This window comes from Cololabis saira, chromosome 11 (assembly GCF_033807715.1).
Source record: "Cololabis saira isolate AMF1-May2022 chromosome 11, fColSai1.1, whole genome shotgun sequence".
Lineage (NCBI taxonomy): Eukaryota > Metazoa > Chordata > Actinopteri > Beloniformes > Belonidae > Cololabis > Cololabis saira.
This window is the reverse complement of record NC_084597.1, coordinates 7863080-7881599: the sequence shown is the minus strand read 5'-3', so window position 1 is coordinate 7881599 and position 18520 is coordinate 7863080. Positions and strand designations below refer to the sequence as shown.

The following is an 18520-nucleotide window of genomic DNA, read 5'->3' as shown; positions in this document are numbered from 1 at the left end:
CATTCCTCATCCACTCCTCACTCATACTTGGTAAGCTGCAGTCTAGTCGACACCAAGCGCTGCGGGTGAATCTGTCCTCTTGATGCCTTTGTTCTCCTCCCCTCTGTCCTGCAGGGCGAGCTGGTGACCGCGTCCAAGGCCATCATCGAGAAGGAGTACCAGCCCAAGGTGGTCGTCAGTAAGCAGGGTCCCAACCCCTTCAACAAACTCACCGACCAGGAGCTGGACGAGTACCGGCGGGAGGTGGAGCAGAAACAGAAAGGAGGTGAAGGTAAAGATGGAGAGCAAAGAAAAACACATTGATTCCAATATGTTGTCAAAACACTTCATAATAAAAAGGTATTTTCTTGAGTCCAGACAGCAAATCATAAAGCAGCTGTAATCCTATGGAGCCAAATCAAGGCCAAAAGTTTTGCTAATTTGAAAATAAAATTTGAACCTGAAAATTCTTTTTTACAGTTTAATTATTTGTTTTTTTCAGTATCAGATCTTTTTTTCAGTTTCAGAACTTTTTATTTCAGTTTCAAATCTTTTTTTCAGTTTCACATCTTTTTTTTTCAGTTTCACTTCTTTTTTTTCCAGTTTCAAATCTTTTTTTTTTCAGTTACAAATTTTTTTTTCAGGTTCAGACTTTTGGCCCGGATCTGGCGTGGGGGGCGTGGCATCAACTGAGAGGGGCGTGGATTCATGAGTGACAGCAGAACAGAGAAGGCGGGGGACGTTCTTCAGTCATGTTTCCTTCAGGAAACGTAGGTTGCAGAAGTTATCAGTAGAAGTATGATTCAACACTGTTTATACACTATATTCACGTGATTGGCAGTGGAAAAAACGGATATTAGTGACACATCTCTGTTTAAAAAGCTGTTTTAGACCGTACTTGGTAGGATGTGGAAGTGAGAAATGTCAAACTTTAAAGTGTGGCTGTTGAACTGTACAGTCTGGCATAGTTTGTTGCTTTTATACTGCGATTGGTGACAAGTATGGTCTCAAACAGCTTTTTAAACAGAAATGTGTCACTAATATCAGTTTTTTCCACTGCCAATCACGTGAATATAGTGTATATACAGTGTTGAATCATACTTCTACTGATAACTTCTGCAACCTACGTTTCCTGAAGGCAACATGACTGAGGAACGTCCCCCGCCTTCTCTGTTCTGCTGTCACTCGTGATGCCACGCCCCTCTCAGTTGAGGCCACGCCCCCCACGCCACATCGGGGCCAAAAGTCTGAAACTGAAAAAAAAAAATGAAACTGAAAAAAAAAGATGTGAAACTGAAAAAAAAAGATTTGAAACTGAAATAAAAAAAATTGAAACTGTAAAAAAGAATTTTCAGGTTCAAATTTTATTTTCAAATTAGCAAAACTTTTGGCCTTGATTTGGCTCCATATAATCCGAGCTGTTTATTTCAAACTTTCAAGTGGTAAAATAACAGGTTTTTTTTTCTTTTTGATATTTTTCCTGCAAGCAAAATGATGCAAAACAATGTCCTGAAGTTCAGATTGGCCCAGCTTTGATGTTATCTCTCACACACCCCCCACGTGGATTCACAGTGCAGAGCCGAGATGTTTGTAGCGACCCACCGACCGGTCCAGATCTGGAACCAGCGGGTCACGCCTCAGTCTCGCCTGCCAGCTCTGAGAAGCCCCGGCCTCCGGCTCCCACCCCGGCCTCTGAGCAGAGCTATTCCCCTCAGGGCCTCTCTGGAGCGGCTCCAAGTGCCGCAGACTCGGCGGGGACGGTAGCCGATGACGTTTTTTCAACTACAGACGAGTTCTTGCCGGCTCCAGATTCTCCGCAGAAAGAGTTTCACAGTGCCGTGGTGCGAGCCCTCGGCAAGGAGCCGTCGGCGGTAGAGCCAGGTCAGCCTCCACGTACACCAGACGGAGCGGAGTCTTGCCTAAAGCTCTGGCCCCCCCCCCCACACCCCATCCCTGCTCAGCCCCGGCCCGTCTTTACTCCACGCCACTGGGAGTGTGGGAATCCCTGCCTGCTGTGTCTTTTCCTTTCTCTGATGGGTTGGAGTCTGCTGCCATCGTTTCACCATGTGCAAGCACCCTCCCCACCCATGTTTTAATCTCTGAGGCCTTTGCTTGATTGTTTTTTTTGTTTTTTTTTCCCCCCCCCCGATTAGTGCTGGGCGGTATGACCAAAAATTTATATCACGGTATTTTTCAAAATGATATCGGTTTCACGTAGGGCTGTTCGATTAATTGATTTTAAATCGTATTCGCGATTATGTAATTAGAACGATGTTAAAACGTGAAACTCGTAAAATCGATTTTTCACTTTTTTTTTTTTTTAACCTTGTCTGCACACATATTAATGATTGATACCATATTAATGATTGATGGAAATACCTCTCAATACCTGCGACAAGTGCCCCATCAGAGAGGCTCTTTAGTGTAGGAGGAGGCGTTGTAACCATGGTGATATACTAACATGCCACCGGTAGACCGGCTCGTGTTCCTTGCAAAAAACTTGCAAATGTGAATAGCAAATGTAATGACTGACATTACACACCTCTACCTCCTTCATGGGTTGCATTATTATTTAGCATGCAAAGACCCAGTTTAGTTTAATTAGAAAATGTCTTGTTTTATTTAATTGGAAATATAACTTACTGTATGTTTGCAAGTGCTGATTTGCTGATTTTTTTTTTTCTAGAGATAAAACTTTATATTTTATTATATTTTTTAAAACTTTTTTTCAACTTATTTTACAGAGTTTTGCACTTTATTCATTCATTTTTGGTTTAATAAGAGCAAAGTTTGCACTTAAAGCCCAATGGGGCAAATGTTCAATAAAAAAACAGCATATTTGAAATCATTTCTTTGCCTTTTGTCAATTCACAAAATAATCGTAATCGGATTTTGAGAGAAAAAAATCGAGATTTTATTTTTGGGCAAAATCGAACAGCCCTAGTTTCACAGTATATCAGAGTATTTTTTTTTTCATGCACAACTGGGTGTTAACCACATTTTCTAATGATTTGGAAAGGAATTGCAGCAGTAAATTGGCTTAGAATGACCTATATTACTGTCATGAGGAGGAAATATTGTAGAAAAACATAAATACAGGTTTGCATGGCCTCACAAAATGATGCCGTTTACAATGAGGTGGCGGCACTTATAATAAAGCAGATATATATATAAATAAATTTGATTTAGGCATGCTTTTCAAAGAAAAAAATCTTTTACAAAATTACAAGGTAGAAAATATTTATTGAACATAAAAAACTGAACATTTTTTAATTTCCCAGCATTATGTTGTTTTGGTTCCACCTCCTGGTGAATGTTAGGTAAAATTCTTATGTGGTTACTTTTTGGTTGGCCAACGATTTATGTTTGTGGTGCAACCGGTACGGGAGCGACCAGTCTATTTCCTTATATTACAACGCCGTTATTAATTGTTCGTTTTTTTTCCCACTTATTCCACCGAACACCGACAGTGTTTTTTTGCCATTTTCGGCCGAACAATTTCGGTTACCGAACAATCGGTGCATCACTACTGCTAAAGAGTCCCCTCACAAACAGTGTCCAGCGGAGCTACGTTCCGCCGCGCCGCGCGGCCCGGAACGTAGCGCCGTGCGGCGTTCCCAACGTTGTGTACGCTACTGTACACTCACCGGTATTACGGTATATGATAAATTAATATCATAAGAAAAATAAACACCGGTATTCGGTATGAACCGGTATACCGCCCAGCACTACCCCCGGTCTCCCCTCATTCCTTTTCTCTGATGTCTTGTCCGAAAAGGCATCAGAGCAGTTTGATTTGGGCAGAGCTGAGGAGAGAGGATGTTTGGAGCTCATTTTAACACTAAAACCCACCCCCTCTTAACTTCTCCCTCCTCACCTCTGCAGAGAAGTGTTGTACTCAGTCAAAGGAGGCTGCACCTGAGTTCAGACTTCCAATCAATCGCAGTATGTGGAATAGTGTTTTTCCCTCATGTCCTGCTAACCTGTCTTGGTTACCTGTTGGTGTCATCTCCATCTTCTAATTTCCATCAAATATAACCATTTAAATCAGGGCTTACAGATTTTTAAATTGAAAAAAATATATATTTATAAGGTTGGTATATTGGGAAGTGTGTTAAAAAGTGTTTGATTGAAGCTTTCTCCCTGATTTGGGTCTTTTTAGTTGTCTTTGGTGTTTGTTTCGAGCTGCTTCTCTGAACCAATATATTGTTTTTCAAATTTCAGCTGTATGTACAGTTAAGTGCAAAAGTTAGTAACACTATTTTAAACCTGCCTTTTTAAATTGTGTATATTTATTGGGGAAATACAGCATCAGACAAACAACATGATGTAACTTTTTTTTCACCAACCAGTAGGAATGGGCGATATTTTACCGTTAAACGATAAACCGTCAAAAAAATTCCCAAAAAATTCCCCACAGTAGGAATTTGTCATCTCGCGGTAAAAACGATAAATTGAGGAAATGAGAAAGAAAGAAAGAAAGAAAGAAAGAAAGAAAGAAAGAAAGAAAGAAAGAAAGAAAGAAAGAAAGAAAGAAAGAAAGAAAGAAAGAAAGAAAGAAAGAAAGAAAGAAAGAAAGAAAGAAAGAAAGAAAGAAAGAAAGAAAGAAAGAAAGAAAGAAAGAAAGAAAGAAAGAAAAATTCCCGTTGATGACACTTTTTGTATTGGTATTTTTTTTATCGTCATTTTTATCGTTATCGGGATAAATGCCAGAAATGATCGTGATACATTTTTTAGTCCATACCGCCCATCCCTATCAAGCAGTCATAATTGGCTCTTTTTATAAGCCTCTCAGAGTACCGCCACAGCGTTTAAACCAGTTTGAGATCTTTAAAACCTTAATTCTGCCTTTCTAGACATGGATTTGTAACCCTTTACTGACTGATGACTAGAAACAGTTGCTCATGGGCAAGGCCTTTGCTTATGTCTTTCCCTCCTGGCATTGTAATAACAAACCTGAATGGTTTACTCCAGCAAACTGCCCAAATGTTTTCTTTTGTCGAGACTGACACACATGCTGATTAGTTCATCAAGTGTTGTTGAGCAACTCAAATCCTATGGTACAGATATGGAGTATTTAGTATTGACCACATCATTTTTATTAATTACCGTATTGGCCTGAATATAAGACGGTGTTTTTTGCATTGAAATAAGACTGAAAAAGTGTGGGTCGTCTTACATTCGGGGTCTAGACGTTATACCCATTCACAACACTAGATGGCGCCAGATATCTTTAAAGCGAATGCTGAACTAAACTCCCCAGGCCAAAGCGAACCCCTGTCACCAAGAAGAAAAATAAAAAAAATAGTATAAGAAAGAAAAGAGAAGAAAATAAGAGAAGAGATAACAGAAAGTGGAGAAACGTAGCGACAATCTGGAGAAAAGTGGGTGGAAGATCGGCAGGTTAACCGGCAGCTGAGGAGAAGTTATGATGCAAACTTCAAGATAATGATTTCAATGAGGCAAAATAACATGCTTTTTCTCTCGAATATATTGTTATAATCATTTGTTTCAGATGTAAAGTAATTATTTTCTGTATAAAAATTGAATTTGGTGTTCAAAAAGTCTTTCTTCAAACTTGAGTCTTGAAAAAGAGGGGGTCGTCTTATAATCGGGGTCGTCTTATATTCGGGACAATACGGTACAATTTTTTTTTTCTCCTTTTTTCATTTATCACAGTGGATAAAGTTATGTTTGTCTGAGGTTTTATTTTCCTAATACTAAGACCCACTTTGATCAGATGATTCTCATGTCTTTAGCAAAAGGTTTAAAAGAGGCGTGGCTAACGTTTGCACTTGTGCAATTTGACGTCAAATTAAAGTATTTCACCCTTTAATGTTTTCTATTTATTTGTGTAAAATAGTTTTTGTTTGGGTTTTTTTTCACTGCTTATTTTTCTTTCAGATGCAGACCAACAAATGGAGTGTGACGACGAGGCCAGCGCCCCAAAACCCACGTCCACGCCCCCTAGCACCCCCATCAGAGCAGAGGAGGGTAAGTCGGCCTGACGACGCCCGGCTCTTGGTCCTGCCTGAACCAGCATGGGTTTCTCCAGTTCTCTGGCACGCGGTTTCTATGTTTCTATGGTCTGGGATGGCTGAGGCTCCTCCTCCTCCACTGCTCGCCTGTCTTCTGGCTCGGGGGGGTCATTGTGTTGTGGTCTTTTAATAATAATAATAATAATAATACTACAAGGGCTGCGTTTCTGTAATAACAGGCCAAGAGGACTTTTTTTTTTTTCCTTTTTTTAATATACATATAGAGCAGGGGTGTCAAATGTGCGGCCTGCAGAGAGATTTTCATGCGGCCCGCTAGAAGTTTCCAACGCAAAAAACCGAAATGTTAATTTACTAAAAAGGAAGTCATAAATAATTGCCATGAATCACAGGATATCGATAATATATTTCTTTTACAAATCCATCGTTATTCCACAAAGAGAGCAGTTTTCGAAACGTTTTTAGTTTTCTAGAATGCATTTGCTGATTTTATTTCTTTGTAGACGGTCGTTTATTTTTATTAACTGACTACTATTATATATTTTCGCAGGAAAAATATCACTGCTAAAAAAGATGATAGAAGATATTTATTCAGAGAATTTCAGTTTTGAATACGAGGATAGTGACAAAGTAAAACAGTTAAAAGAGAAGTGCTGACTTTTTCGGCACACTGGTGTAAATATCCGCGCCAATTTTTAAAAATAAATACACTTAATTGTACTGGGAAAATCTCTAAATCACAAAAAAAACACTCTCAGATGTAATAAGAAAGATTTTGCTTTCATTAAATTTCCTATAAAAAAGCAAAATATAAAAAAAACATACTTGTTTCTGTTTATCTTTGTAAAATGATTAAAAGTATCTTACATCATTAAAAAAAAAACGAGAAATTTCAAGAAAAGATCCTGAGGAAATATATTTTACATAATTAGAGTGTAAACAAAGTGCATATTTCCTTTAAAATTAACTAAACTGATATTGGATTAGATAACAATAGTAAAAAAAAAAGAATTTGAAAAAAAAAATTTGCACCGTTTTTGTTATTTTGAGCGTGCGGCCCGCGAGAAAAAAATTGGTCAAATCCGGCCCGCCAAGCAAAATGAGTTTGACACCCCTGATATAGAGTGAATGCATTGACGTCACTTTCCCACTGGACCACGCCCCCTTACTCTTAGCACTGAGTGGCAAAACATCTGCAAAAATGGCTGCAACTAGTAGAGAAGACGGGATAACAGCCGATTATGGGCTTAAATTAAAGGCAGTTGGACTTGACAGTGACCCGTACAGTTACCCCAAGAACCAGTGGTCCATGGACATTAATATTTGGTACAGTTACCAAGAACCAGTGGTCCATGGACATTAATATTTGGTACAGTTACCAAGAACCAGTGGTCCATGGACATTAATATTTGGCCACGAATCCAGTTTCCTGATATTTATATGTACTTAATTTCTACACCGGGGAAATACACGAGGCAAAGCCTGAAGGCTTACAAAAGTCTTGACGCTTGGTCTGACTTCAAGGCAGGATTTGTTGGAGAAATTAAAGTGATGAGGACACCGAACTTTATGATTTAACCGTTTAACGTTAGCTACCCAAAAATCCAACATTACCTGATACAAAATGGGAACCGCAAATCCACGTTTCGGTGCCTGGAATCCAGTTGTTTCTACGAATTGCAGCGATCCATTTGTCTCTCTTAAGCTTATTTTTTGGCAGTCTGTAAAATAGTGATGCACCGAAATGAAAATTTGTGGCCGAAACCGAAAATAATAATAAACACTTGGCCGAATACCGAACAATACCGAACATGGTTCTTCAGCAGTTTTTCATTTATTTTGCCAATTTTTTCACCATTGCATAAATCAAATACATTTGATTTAGGCATGCTTTTCAAAGAAAAAAATCTTTTACAAAATTACAAGGTAGAAAATATTTATTGAACATAAAAAAATGAAAATGTTTTAATTTCCCAGCATTATGTTGTTTTGGTTCCACCTCCTGGTGAATGTTCTTATGTGGTTACTTTTTGGTTGGCCAACGATTTATGTAGTGTGCAACGTTACAGGACGGAGCGGTCAGTCTATTTCCTTATTTTACAATGCTGTTATTAATTGTTCGTTTTTTTTTCCCCACTTATTCCACCGAACACCGAAAGTGTTTTTTTGCCATTTTCGGCCGAACAATTTCGGTTACCAAACAATCGGTGCATCACTACTGTAAAACGATAACTCTGATTTCTTGCTAAATCTATGAGTACAGTCGATCGCACAACAGCTCTTTCCCATTTAAGATGTTTTCCAGTTGCTCTAACTGAAAGTTTACGCTGCCACTCAGTCTTTCTACCACTCAGTGAGCGTAACCCGCTGTGAAGTCGCATCTGTGACGTCATGCGCATTCCCTCTATTTAAAAAATGAGAATTAAATTTTTGTAATTTGAGCAGTTATTTAGTCGGTAATGGGTTTCCAGTGTAAGGACTGGCCCTAGAAGAGACGATGAGAAAGTAAAGGTGATAGACCACAGGACAGAGCTTTTTATTCGTCCCTCTTGGTCTTTATTACCGTTGGATTACACCTACGTCAGCAGTATCATTCAAAATGATACTAAAACTGACCTTTCAGTGGGGAAAAAAGGTCATAATTAGTAGTTTTTATTAAACAGTTTAATGAATTATATCACTCAAACAGAAGGGAAGAGAAGGGCATTATTGAACGGAGGTGTAATCTGATATCAGAACTGTTATAACATACGTCTCTGTTCGGCATTTCCTCTCCCCCTTCAATACCATTCTCCATTTTTATTTTTTAAGTGATGGGGTCTGCTACGAATGGTTTCCAACCATTCATTTCCTTTATTTTTTATTTCTCCTCTTTATTTTCTTTTACATTTTCTTTATTTTTGTTTGAGTTAACACACAGTGCCTGTGTTTTGATCTGCATAGACATTTGTTTCTACTTGTGCTTTTTCTTCTTTGTGGCTGCGATTACAATCAAAGGAGATGGAAATACAAAAGAGTACCTGTTGCCATAGTAAGTACGTACTGTTCCACCTCCTCGCCACCCTCCTTATTACCAGTCACCCTCCACACGCTTGTGTTATTACCCCTTTTGTTTTCCTTTGCATGGCTTCAGTAGCAGAACTGGTCTGTGGTCTGAACTAACTTGGTCGTAGGGGTTTGTGACTGTTAACCTGAACGCCTCTGAAACTTTTAACTTTGGGCTTGATGGGGGTTATTTCAGAGCTCCTTCCTCTCTCTCTGTAAATTTACGGTACTGTTTCAAGATTATGACCATGGCAAATTGCCTTTTTCTGCCTTTACAACTGTAATATTATGGAGTAAGATAACTTCCAAAAAGATGTGTCCATGTTATAACTATTTGTATTCATAATGATAAACATTTGTATGTAAATAAAAAAGTTGTACCCAAAATTCTGCTGTCACACACATGAGTCTGATAAATTATTAGGGTTAGGATTGTTTTTATGTGAGTATGAATGTAAAAGCTGTGAGTGCAAAGTCTTGTGAATACAACTCTAATTTCTACGACTACGAGTCTTCACTGTGAACACGAATTCAAGTTTGTGGGTACGAGTCGAAAAACTGTTGAAATGACGTCACAGGCAGGAACAGCATAGACATTTATACGTAGACGCCCCATCGAGTGCTGAAACAACTGCCACATCCAATATGGCGTCAACGTAGCCGCCATATTGGATGTTCAAGACTGCGCTGTAAACTACCGTATGTTCCGCACTATAAGGTGCACCGTATTATAAGGCGCACCTTCAATGAATGACATATTTAAAAACGTTTTCCGGGCCGCTTGGTGGCGCAGTGGGTTAAGCAGCGGGCCATATATTGAGGCTACAGTCCTCCTGCAGCGGTCGCGGGTTCGAATCCAGTCCGCGCACCTTTGCTGCGTGTCTTCCCCATTCTTTCTCTCTACCCCTTTCCAATCTGCATCTCCAATAAAGGGCCACTAGAGCCCAAAAAAACCTTTAAAAAAAAAAAAAAAAAAAAAAACGTTTTCCATATATAAGGCGCACTAAATATATGGTAAACTACAGTACTATAGTGGCTGGGGTTGAGTTACGTATCTACCTGATGGAGCTGCTCTACAGGAAATGCAACAAAATCCTACAGCAAATGCAAAAAAAAAAAACAAGAAGAAAAGTACCGTATGTCGAACTTTATTAACAAAATAAAAACTAGCTTTGCTCCGTCTCGTCAAAGTCGCTATTATGCGAGTCAGCGTCGCTGCTGTTGTCTTGAACGTCTGTGACGATTCCTGACATTTTTAGTGCCGTTACTTCGGCGACACCAACTACATTACCCACAATCCCCCTGACTACAGTAACAGAAATTACCGTAATGATCATATATAAGGCACACTGCTGGTTTTTGAGAAAATGAAAGGCTTTAAGGTGCGCCTTATAGTGCGGAAAATACGGTAATACAAGTAAATGGACTTATTTTCATAAAGCGCCTTTCTACAAAGAAATTTACATTTTACGTCTCATTTATTCATTCAAACACGCACTAATATTCTTGGGAAACAGTTAGGCACCAAATATAATATATTTAATTTTCTCAGATGGCAAAAATAAGAACTTTATTGATCCCACATAGGAGTAATCACAAAAATAAGAAAAATAAAGAAACATATTTTCTCATCAACAAAACATATTTTTACATTTTCAAGTAACAAAATAACATATTTTAACTATTTTTCACATTTTTCAATTATTTTATTGTCTGAAAAATGGTTCAAATATGTTATTTTGTTATTTGAAAAATTTTAAATATGTTTTGTTGATCTATTTTTCTATATTTTTCTTATTCTTGTGAGGGGGATATATATTGTTTTTTGGCACTACCTTGTTCTCTATAGCAGATATAACACAAATTTCTCCTATGTGGGATCAATAAAGTTCTTATTTTTGCCATTTTTCAGACAAGTAAATAACATGTTTTGTTGATGAGAAAATATGTTTCTCTATTTTTCTTATGTCTATGCTTTGACCTGCCTGTGACGTCATTTCAACAGTTTTTCGACTCGTACCCATAAACTTGAATTCGTGTTCACAGTGAAGACTCGTAGTCGTAGAAATTACAGTTGTATTCACAAGACTTTGCACTCACAGCTTTTAGATTCATACTCACATAAAAACAATCCTAACCCTAATAATTTATCAGACTCATGTGTGTGACAGCAGAATTTTGGGTACAACTTTTTATTTACATACAAATGTTTATCATTACGAATACGAATAGTTATAACATGGACACATCTTTTTGGAAGTTATCTTACTCCATGTAATATCATACATTTAGGTCCCATTAAGCTGATTGATGGTGACGAAAGTGGAGGACGTTCCTGAAGTAACCCCCACATCCTGCTCAGTCTTGTATGTTAGATAACTTCTCTTACCTTCCTGACAGTTACCCACTCAAATTAACCAGCCTCTCTTTGCACACGAGCACATGTCTAAATGTTTATAATCTTCTGTCTTGTTAAGGAATCCTGTAATGCTTTAAAAATGTGTTAAAATGTCTGTCTTACAGGCGGGTCCTTTACCAGGTACATCAGTGCTTTATTTCAGTGTGGCTTTCCAACCAAACTGGCTGCTGTTGGTTTAGCTTGAAGCGTTTGGCTGCGTGCTGATTGGTCTCCATTTTTATCTGTCTGTCGTTCAGCTACGTCCTGTACAGTGGTGTAAAATAAAGACAAAATGCTGGTGTTTCACAGCGTAGCGTTGGCTGTAGTGTAGCAGCTTATAGGAGTGATTTTAGATGCTGTTTGTTAAACTTGAGCTGGATGCAACGCAAACCTCTGTGATTGGAGTATTGGAAGAAACAGCCCAGAGTTACAACAACTCTGCTCTAATAATTACATGATGACCAGTTTAAATGTTCATTCAATTATTCTTATTCAGTAGAAGTAGATCTAACATAAATTAATATTTTAACCCTTGTCTTGGGTGGTCAATAAAATACTTGAGGGTTATCGGAAAATATAAAGAAAAAATGTTATATATTTAAAAAAAAAAAAATTAAAAAAGTTACCAACTATGATTATTTGTCTTATAAAGGGCAGTTCTTTTTATATGCTTTAAGTTAGAATGACCTCATTCTGTGACAATATCACTTAAGTGGAAGGACAGTTTTGAGTCTGGTCAGAAGCTTAAAATGACACTATTTTGATCACATTACTTGTCATTTTGCTTCAAACTAATGAAAAGTTTCTAATGAAAGTTTAGACTCCTTTTCATCTTAACAATATACCTAGGCTTGTTTTTGCTACAGAGTATGTATATATATATATATATATATATATATATATATATATTGGCAGGCTTACTGTACTTTAACGTAGGTAACTACATGGGCGGAGTAGATATTTTTGTAAATATTCTGCACTCAGATGGATTGGGTTTTTGCTTTAAGCACAATTTAAAAAAAAAAAAAAAAGATCTTCCTGCAACACTATTTTTTTTTTGTATAGATGTCTTTATTGAGGGCATTAAAAAAAAGAAATAAGATTTATAATAATATAATTATCAATATTTCCCCCCCTTTTTTTACTTTTCATAACATTAATTAAACCAAAATAAATCAATAATAATAATAAAAATAATAATAATAAAAAGTAAATAAAAATAAAAAACAACAGCACACCCTCTCCCCTTCCCTCTCCCATATGGTCAATAAATTACATCATTCAAAATCATTTAACATATGTCTGTCAATACTAGAACAAAAATGAATAATACATTAAATAATCAACTCCTGTGTAAACACATTCATTAATATAGTAGATGATTCAGATCATTAGTCCATTAAAGGCAAAAAATCCCAAAAAAGTCCCCAAAATAAGGTCAAATTCTCTAGTTTCTTTTCTAACTGAATACAATATTTTTTCTGGAACACTATTGGAAGAAAATTGAAGCAGCTTGTATTTCTTGTTTGCAGAAATTGAGCCTTACTAAGCAAACGCTGTCTACACCACATCTGTACTCCCAGCATCTGGACTAGAAAGCAGTCCAACGTAACATTCTACTTACCGATTAAGACTCTGTGGCTCCTGCTGATAACTGATTGATTGCTTTTGTGAGCGCTGCTCTGGTTTGAATTAATTCCCCCTTATCCCCTACTGGACTAAACACGTGTGGTTTGATTTTTACATTTTTGATTGAAAGTTTCTTAATCATTGTTACTATTATTTTTATGTATTTATTTATTTGTACACAGGGTACAAATGAACAAAGGAACTGCACTCGTTAAGATTTGCCTGTACAAATGAAGGTAAAACAAAAAGCTTGGGCGTCAGAAAGACATAAAGTGATGAATGGGAAATGCGTTTTCCTTTGCAGTTGTGTGTGATATTAAAAAACGCCTCTTGGTTTGGCTTCTACAACAAGATGGATGCACACTTAGGTGAATTGTTATGAATTGTAATTATTTAGGTCATTTTTATGACTTCTTTCTGGCTTTTAATGAGAGTGTTGCCTGTGGAAGTGTCAGACAGTTATTCCTTCAGCCTCAACTAGAAAATGGCGTGACTCTTACCCAGTGGTTGGTTTGTAGCAGCTATGTTGGTCCGTGTACTTCACGGCCATCCGTTTTTTGTTTTCAAATGACAAATTAAAAATAGAGAAATAAACCAAAATAATCCATTCCCCATCTTTTGTTTTGATAATAAAAAACGGAAAACGGATCGTTATCCATTATCCATTATCCGTTATCCAATTTCATTGATGTGTTTGAAAATCGAAATTGGGAATTAAAACAGCGAGTGGAAAACTCTTTTCTCTATTTCCTATTTGTTTCCAAGGATACTGAAAACAAGGATTGGACAAATGGCGGGGATTGCACATGCGCAGTAATAAATGAAGAAAGTTGTTTCTGGTTCTTTTGTTCATCAGATTGAAAATTAACAGTTTTAGATTTTTTTAATGTTGAAACAGAAAATAAATCAAATATGAAACCATGAGTTTAATCTGTAATCTGTCTTCACTCCGTCATGAAACTGCAGTGATGTTGTGACAGTCCGTTCAGCTGCAGCGTCAAAAAAAAAGCAGCATCCAATCAATAACATAAACTGAACTCTAACATACTGCCCCCCCCGTTGGAAACGAATAGGAAATAGAGAAAAGCGTTTTCCACTCGCTGTTTTAATTCCCAATTTCCAATGGATTTCCCAATGGATAATGGATAACGATCCGTTTTCCGTTTTTCATTATCAAAACAAAAGATGGGAAACGGATTATTTTGGATTATTTCTCTATTTTTATTTTGTCATTTCACAACAAAAAACCGATGGCCGTGAAGTCCACGGACCTATGTTGATATGACTTTGTCTTCTGAGATCACTGACTCTCTCCATCCTCCCCCTGCCAGAGTCCTTGCCTGAACAGACCTATAAGGATGAAAGCGACGCTGCCACCCTGAGACAGACCCTTCCCGATTTGACGCCCGACGACCCCTCCGACGCTCCAGCACTTCCTGTCGAAGACGCCGTCCCTGTCGTCGAAGACGCCGTCCCCGTCGTCGCTGACGCAGCCGAAGCCGAGGGGGAGGAGCCCGTGGATGCTGGGGACCAGGAGGGGGACGATTCTCCCAGCAAATCACCCTCCAAAAAGAAAAAGAAGTTCCGCACTCCTTCCTTCCTAAAGAAAAACAAGAAAAAGACTGAATCCTAGATTGGAGAATGTTGAATCGATGCTCAAAGCCGGCCTCTTCTTCTTTTAATTTTTGCTTTTTGTCTTTTATCGTTGCACCCTTCGAGCAAGCCACACTTACACACAGTTAAGTTTTTGTTTAGACATTATTTGCTGCTGGCTTATTAACCTATTTTCCTTGTTAGCGTGTGCCAATTTTGTATACAATTTAAAAATGAGTGCACAAAGGTTTTTAATTATTAGCAGATTTTAGTTGTGATTGAAGCGATTCGTCTTGTCCACGCCACCTGGCCTTTTATGCATGTTTATAACCACACACTGACACAAACACATGAAATGTGAGGCTGTAGAATTTGATCTTTTTTTCCTTCTCTTATTTTGAAAGAACGTTGCTTAAACATTGTAACCACTAGAATGTATTGGGACTGTATCAAAATATGTCAGAAGTGTCTTTAAAAACAGGAACAAGCTTGTTTTATTTTATTTAACTGGTGGAGTTGGGCCGTGACCTCGTGTGAATACAGTTTAGCAGACCAAGAAAAACTACAGTTGTGCATTTCAAAAGGGTTTTTTTGCTCATGAAAAAGGAGTCCATTACACCATAACTCATTGCATTCAACCTGAACCACCTCTGATGTTTGACTTTTTAGTCTTCACTTATCGCCTCCACAGGCTTTTGGTCTTCATGTAAAATTTGGTCACATATTTTTGCAAACAGAATTCATTAGAGGTATCAGTCTGCATCGCTGCAAAGCCAAGGGCAGCTTTGTCAGAGCCTTCGATGTTAAGCGTGTGGTAGTTCACGAAGGTTTAGTCACGCCTCCTGTGTGAGCGAGCGCTGTGCTCGTGATTAAGCTTCATGCAGTGTATTTGCCGCCGGCTGCAAGTCTTTATGAAGGAATGTGTGCAATTGTTTTTCATGTAATTGTTTTGCTTTATTTGCTTCTTTTACTTCTTCTTTGTCCATTTGAAAATCATAAACCGGTAGTTATGCTACATATTGTGTCATACGTATTTGAGTTTGTGTTGTTTTTTTTCCTGTCAACCCTTTTGCTTTTTTGTCAAAACATAGGTTGAACCCTGATTATTTGGTGTGAGGGATTGTAGCACCCTATAATGTAATAATTTCCTGAAAATGTAATAAAATTTGCACTTAACTCAATTGAAAATGTAATAAAATCAAATAATGTAATAACTTGACCAATAATGTAATAAAATATCCTGACTGATATTGTAATAACATTTTTACCGATAACGTAATACATTATTACATTATTGGGAATTTATTACATTTTCAGGTGGGTCTTTTTTTTTTTTTCCCCCAAAACTGATAATGTAATACTTGACAAATAATGTAATATATATGTTTATTTTCAGTCCAGAGTTCTACATTTTGTGTTTTAAGTATCTAAGAATGTTATATACGCTGGATTTGAAACACCAGAATGACTATTGGGTTAAATTGCAGACTTTGAGTACTGTAATAAATTCCCAATAACGTAATAAGGTATTACATTATTGTTAAACATGTTATTACAATATCAGTCAGGATATTTTATTACATTATTGGTGAAGGTATTACATTATTGGGTTTTATTACATTTTCGATTGAGTTAAGTGCAAATTTTATTACATTTTCAGGCGTTTTTACATTTTCAGGAAATTATTACATTATAAGAAATTATTACATTATAGGATGCTACAGGGATAACTGAACCTCCTCTTGTATAACCACTGTTTGGGGAACCAGTGTCACCCATTCATTACTTTCAACTAGTCGCAGCCTATTATTGAGAATGTGAAAACAATGTCACTGTTACGAAGCCACACGGTCAATCACATCTCTGAGAACTTCTAACCTAAATATTCCTGAGTGAAACACTACTCCGAGTACTGAATACCTGTGTTTCCAGTTGACAGTAAAAATGTACACTGGAGAAACTTTTCTTATGTTATTTCACTGTAATCGGACCGCAGAGGACTTCAAACTTGAGGTTGCAGGGCATTAATACCATGCCAATAGCATAAAATTTGAAGGTTTATTACACGCTTATGTGGCTCAGTAGGAGGTATTGCAAAAAAAAAAAAAAGCTGAGAACTGAAGGACTGCATATAAAGTGCTTAGTATGTTCTAATAAACGACTGTAACAAGCATTTTACTATAGCTGATAACAATACTAATGTCCCAATAGTCATTAGTCAACCTGTTGTTTCTTTTGTTTTGTTTTTTATAAACTGTTGTCAAACAACTCTATGCTGATTTGTTTCTTCAGTCGGAGCTACTTTTAAGTCTAAATGTCTTATTATTCCATATACAAATTTAAGACTTCACCCATTTTGTTTTTTTTTGGTCATGGTTTTGCCTCTTATATAACCATGAATAAAAAGACACTACCTTGAAAAACAGCTGGATTGTGGTTTTTTTTTTTTTTTTTTTTTTTTTTGCAGACTGTCTTTTGTAGATCCCTGTACATTATTATGAACATTTTTATTATTATTTTTTTTTTAATAATAATAAAAATGTTTTATTATTATGAGCATTTATTATGAAAATATTTTTTTTTTTACTTTAGGTCATTGATTCATTGCAGTGCTCTATATTATCACGTGATCAATGTTTTCCAGCTATTTGTTGCCACTACTTAGGTATCACCGGTAACCATGGTTACCTTAACGCGGGCCAGGCCCTTATAAACAGGCTACTTTGGAGAGAAAAGTGCAACAAAAAAATCTCACCAGTACAACAAATCTCACCTAATACTCCGTCGTACGATCGCGTCCACACAAGCTACATTTTCCCTGAAGTTCATCAAGCACTGCACAGGTTTCTTACAGCGGCGTCAATTCAGTGGAAGCTAAGGTATGGCAAGGTTACGAGTCACAGAACTTAACTAGAGTATCAATCAACACGTCCAGCAAATACTCATCACAGAAGTTTGTGTAGCTTATCTGTGTGGTCAAGAAAATTGAAACTTTTTCAAATGCAGTCTCACTCACTGCAAAAACTCAAAATCTTACCAGGAATATTTGTCTTATTTCTAGTTAAAATGTCTCATTTTTAGTCAAAAAATCTCATTACACTTAAAACAAGAGTCATTACCAGAAAAATAACTTGTTATTTGACCATTTTCACCTGTTTCAAGTAAATTTTCACTTGAAATAAGTAGAAAAATCTGCCAGTGGGACAAGATTTATCTTCTCATTACAAGCAAAAAAATCTTGTTCCACTGGCAGATTTTTCTACTTGTTTTAAAGGAGCTTGAGGCCGGATTGTGGCAGGATTTATGAAAAAAATCCATATACATTTTAAGTTTTCTAGTAATAATGTCAGATGAAGCGTTCCAAACCCAAAAGAATGATCCTCTAGTGTATCTCTCCGTTGCCTTGAACAGGCTGTGTGCTGCAAAATGTGCTGCAATTCGGTCCCGAATTTCCCGCGCTGGGCTGCGGATGTGAGGGCTCATTCTTTTGGGTTTGGAACACTTCATCTGACATTATTACTAGAAAACTTAAAATGTATACGGATTTTTTTCATAAATCTTGCCACAATCCGGCCTCAAGCTCCTTTAAGTGAAAATCTACTTGAAACAGGTGAAAATGGTTGTTTTTGAGTCTTGTCTTAAATGTAATGAGATTTTTTTTTGACTAAAAATTAGACATTTTAACAAGAAATAAGACAAATATTCTTGTTAAGATTTTGAGTTTTTGCAGTGTATAATAACTAGTGAAATCAATCATGTTGTTCTGATTTGCATTTGTAGTTATTCTATATGTATTAAGTAATAGAATAATCAATACAAATGGACACAGAATAATTCCATAAATGTATTTAAAAAACAAACATTTACATTTTCCCCTGAA

The 18520-nt window shown here is 37.0% G+C and overlaps 1 protein-coding gene across 14 annotated transcripts in view; it reads left to right on the top strand.

The window, feature by feature from the left end:
• Positions 1–15797, top strand: part of add1 (adducin 1 (alpha)) — a 55519-nt gene extending 39722 nt beyond the window's left edge. For 2 of the 14 annotated variants that reach the window (XM_061733643.1, XM_061733642.1), the window contains exons 13-16: positions 115–271; positions 1552–1860; positions 5884–5973; positions 14379–15797. In XM_061733643.1, coding sequence (XP_061589627.1) covers positions 115–271; positions 1552–1860; positions 5884–5973; positions 14379–14680 — 858 coding nt within the window. In that variant the 3' untranslated portion in view covers positions 14681–15797. Of the gene's footprint in view, positions 1–114; positions 272–1551; positions 1861–5883; positions 5974–8972; positions 9011–11543; positions 11560–13229; positions 13284–14378 lie in introns of all 14 variants that reach the window. The other 12 variants (XR_009783475.1, XM_061733644.1, XM_061733647.1 and 9 more) reach the window with 12 other exon arrangements.
• The last annotated feature ends 2723 nt before the right edge of the window (positions 15798–18520 follow it).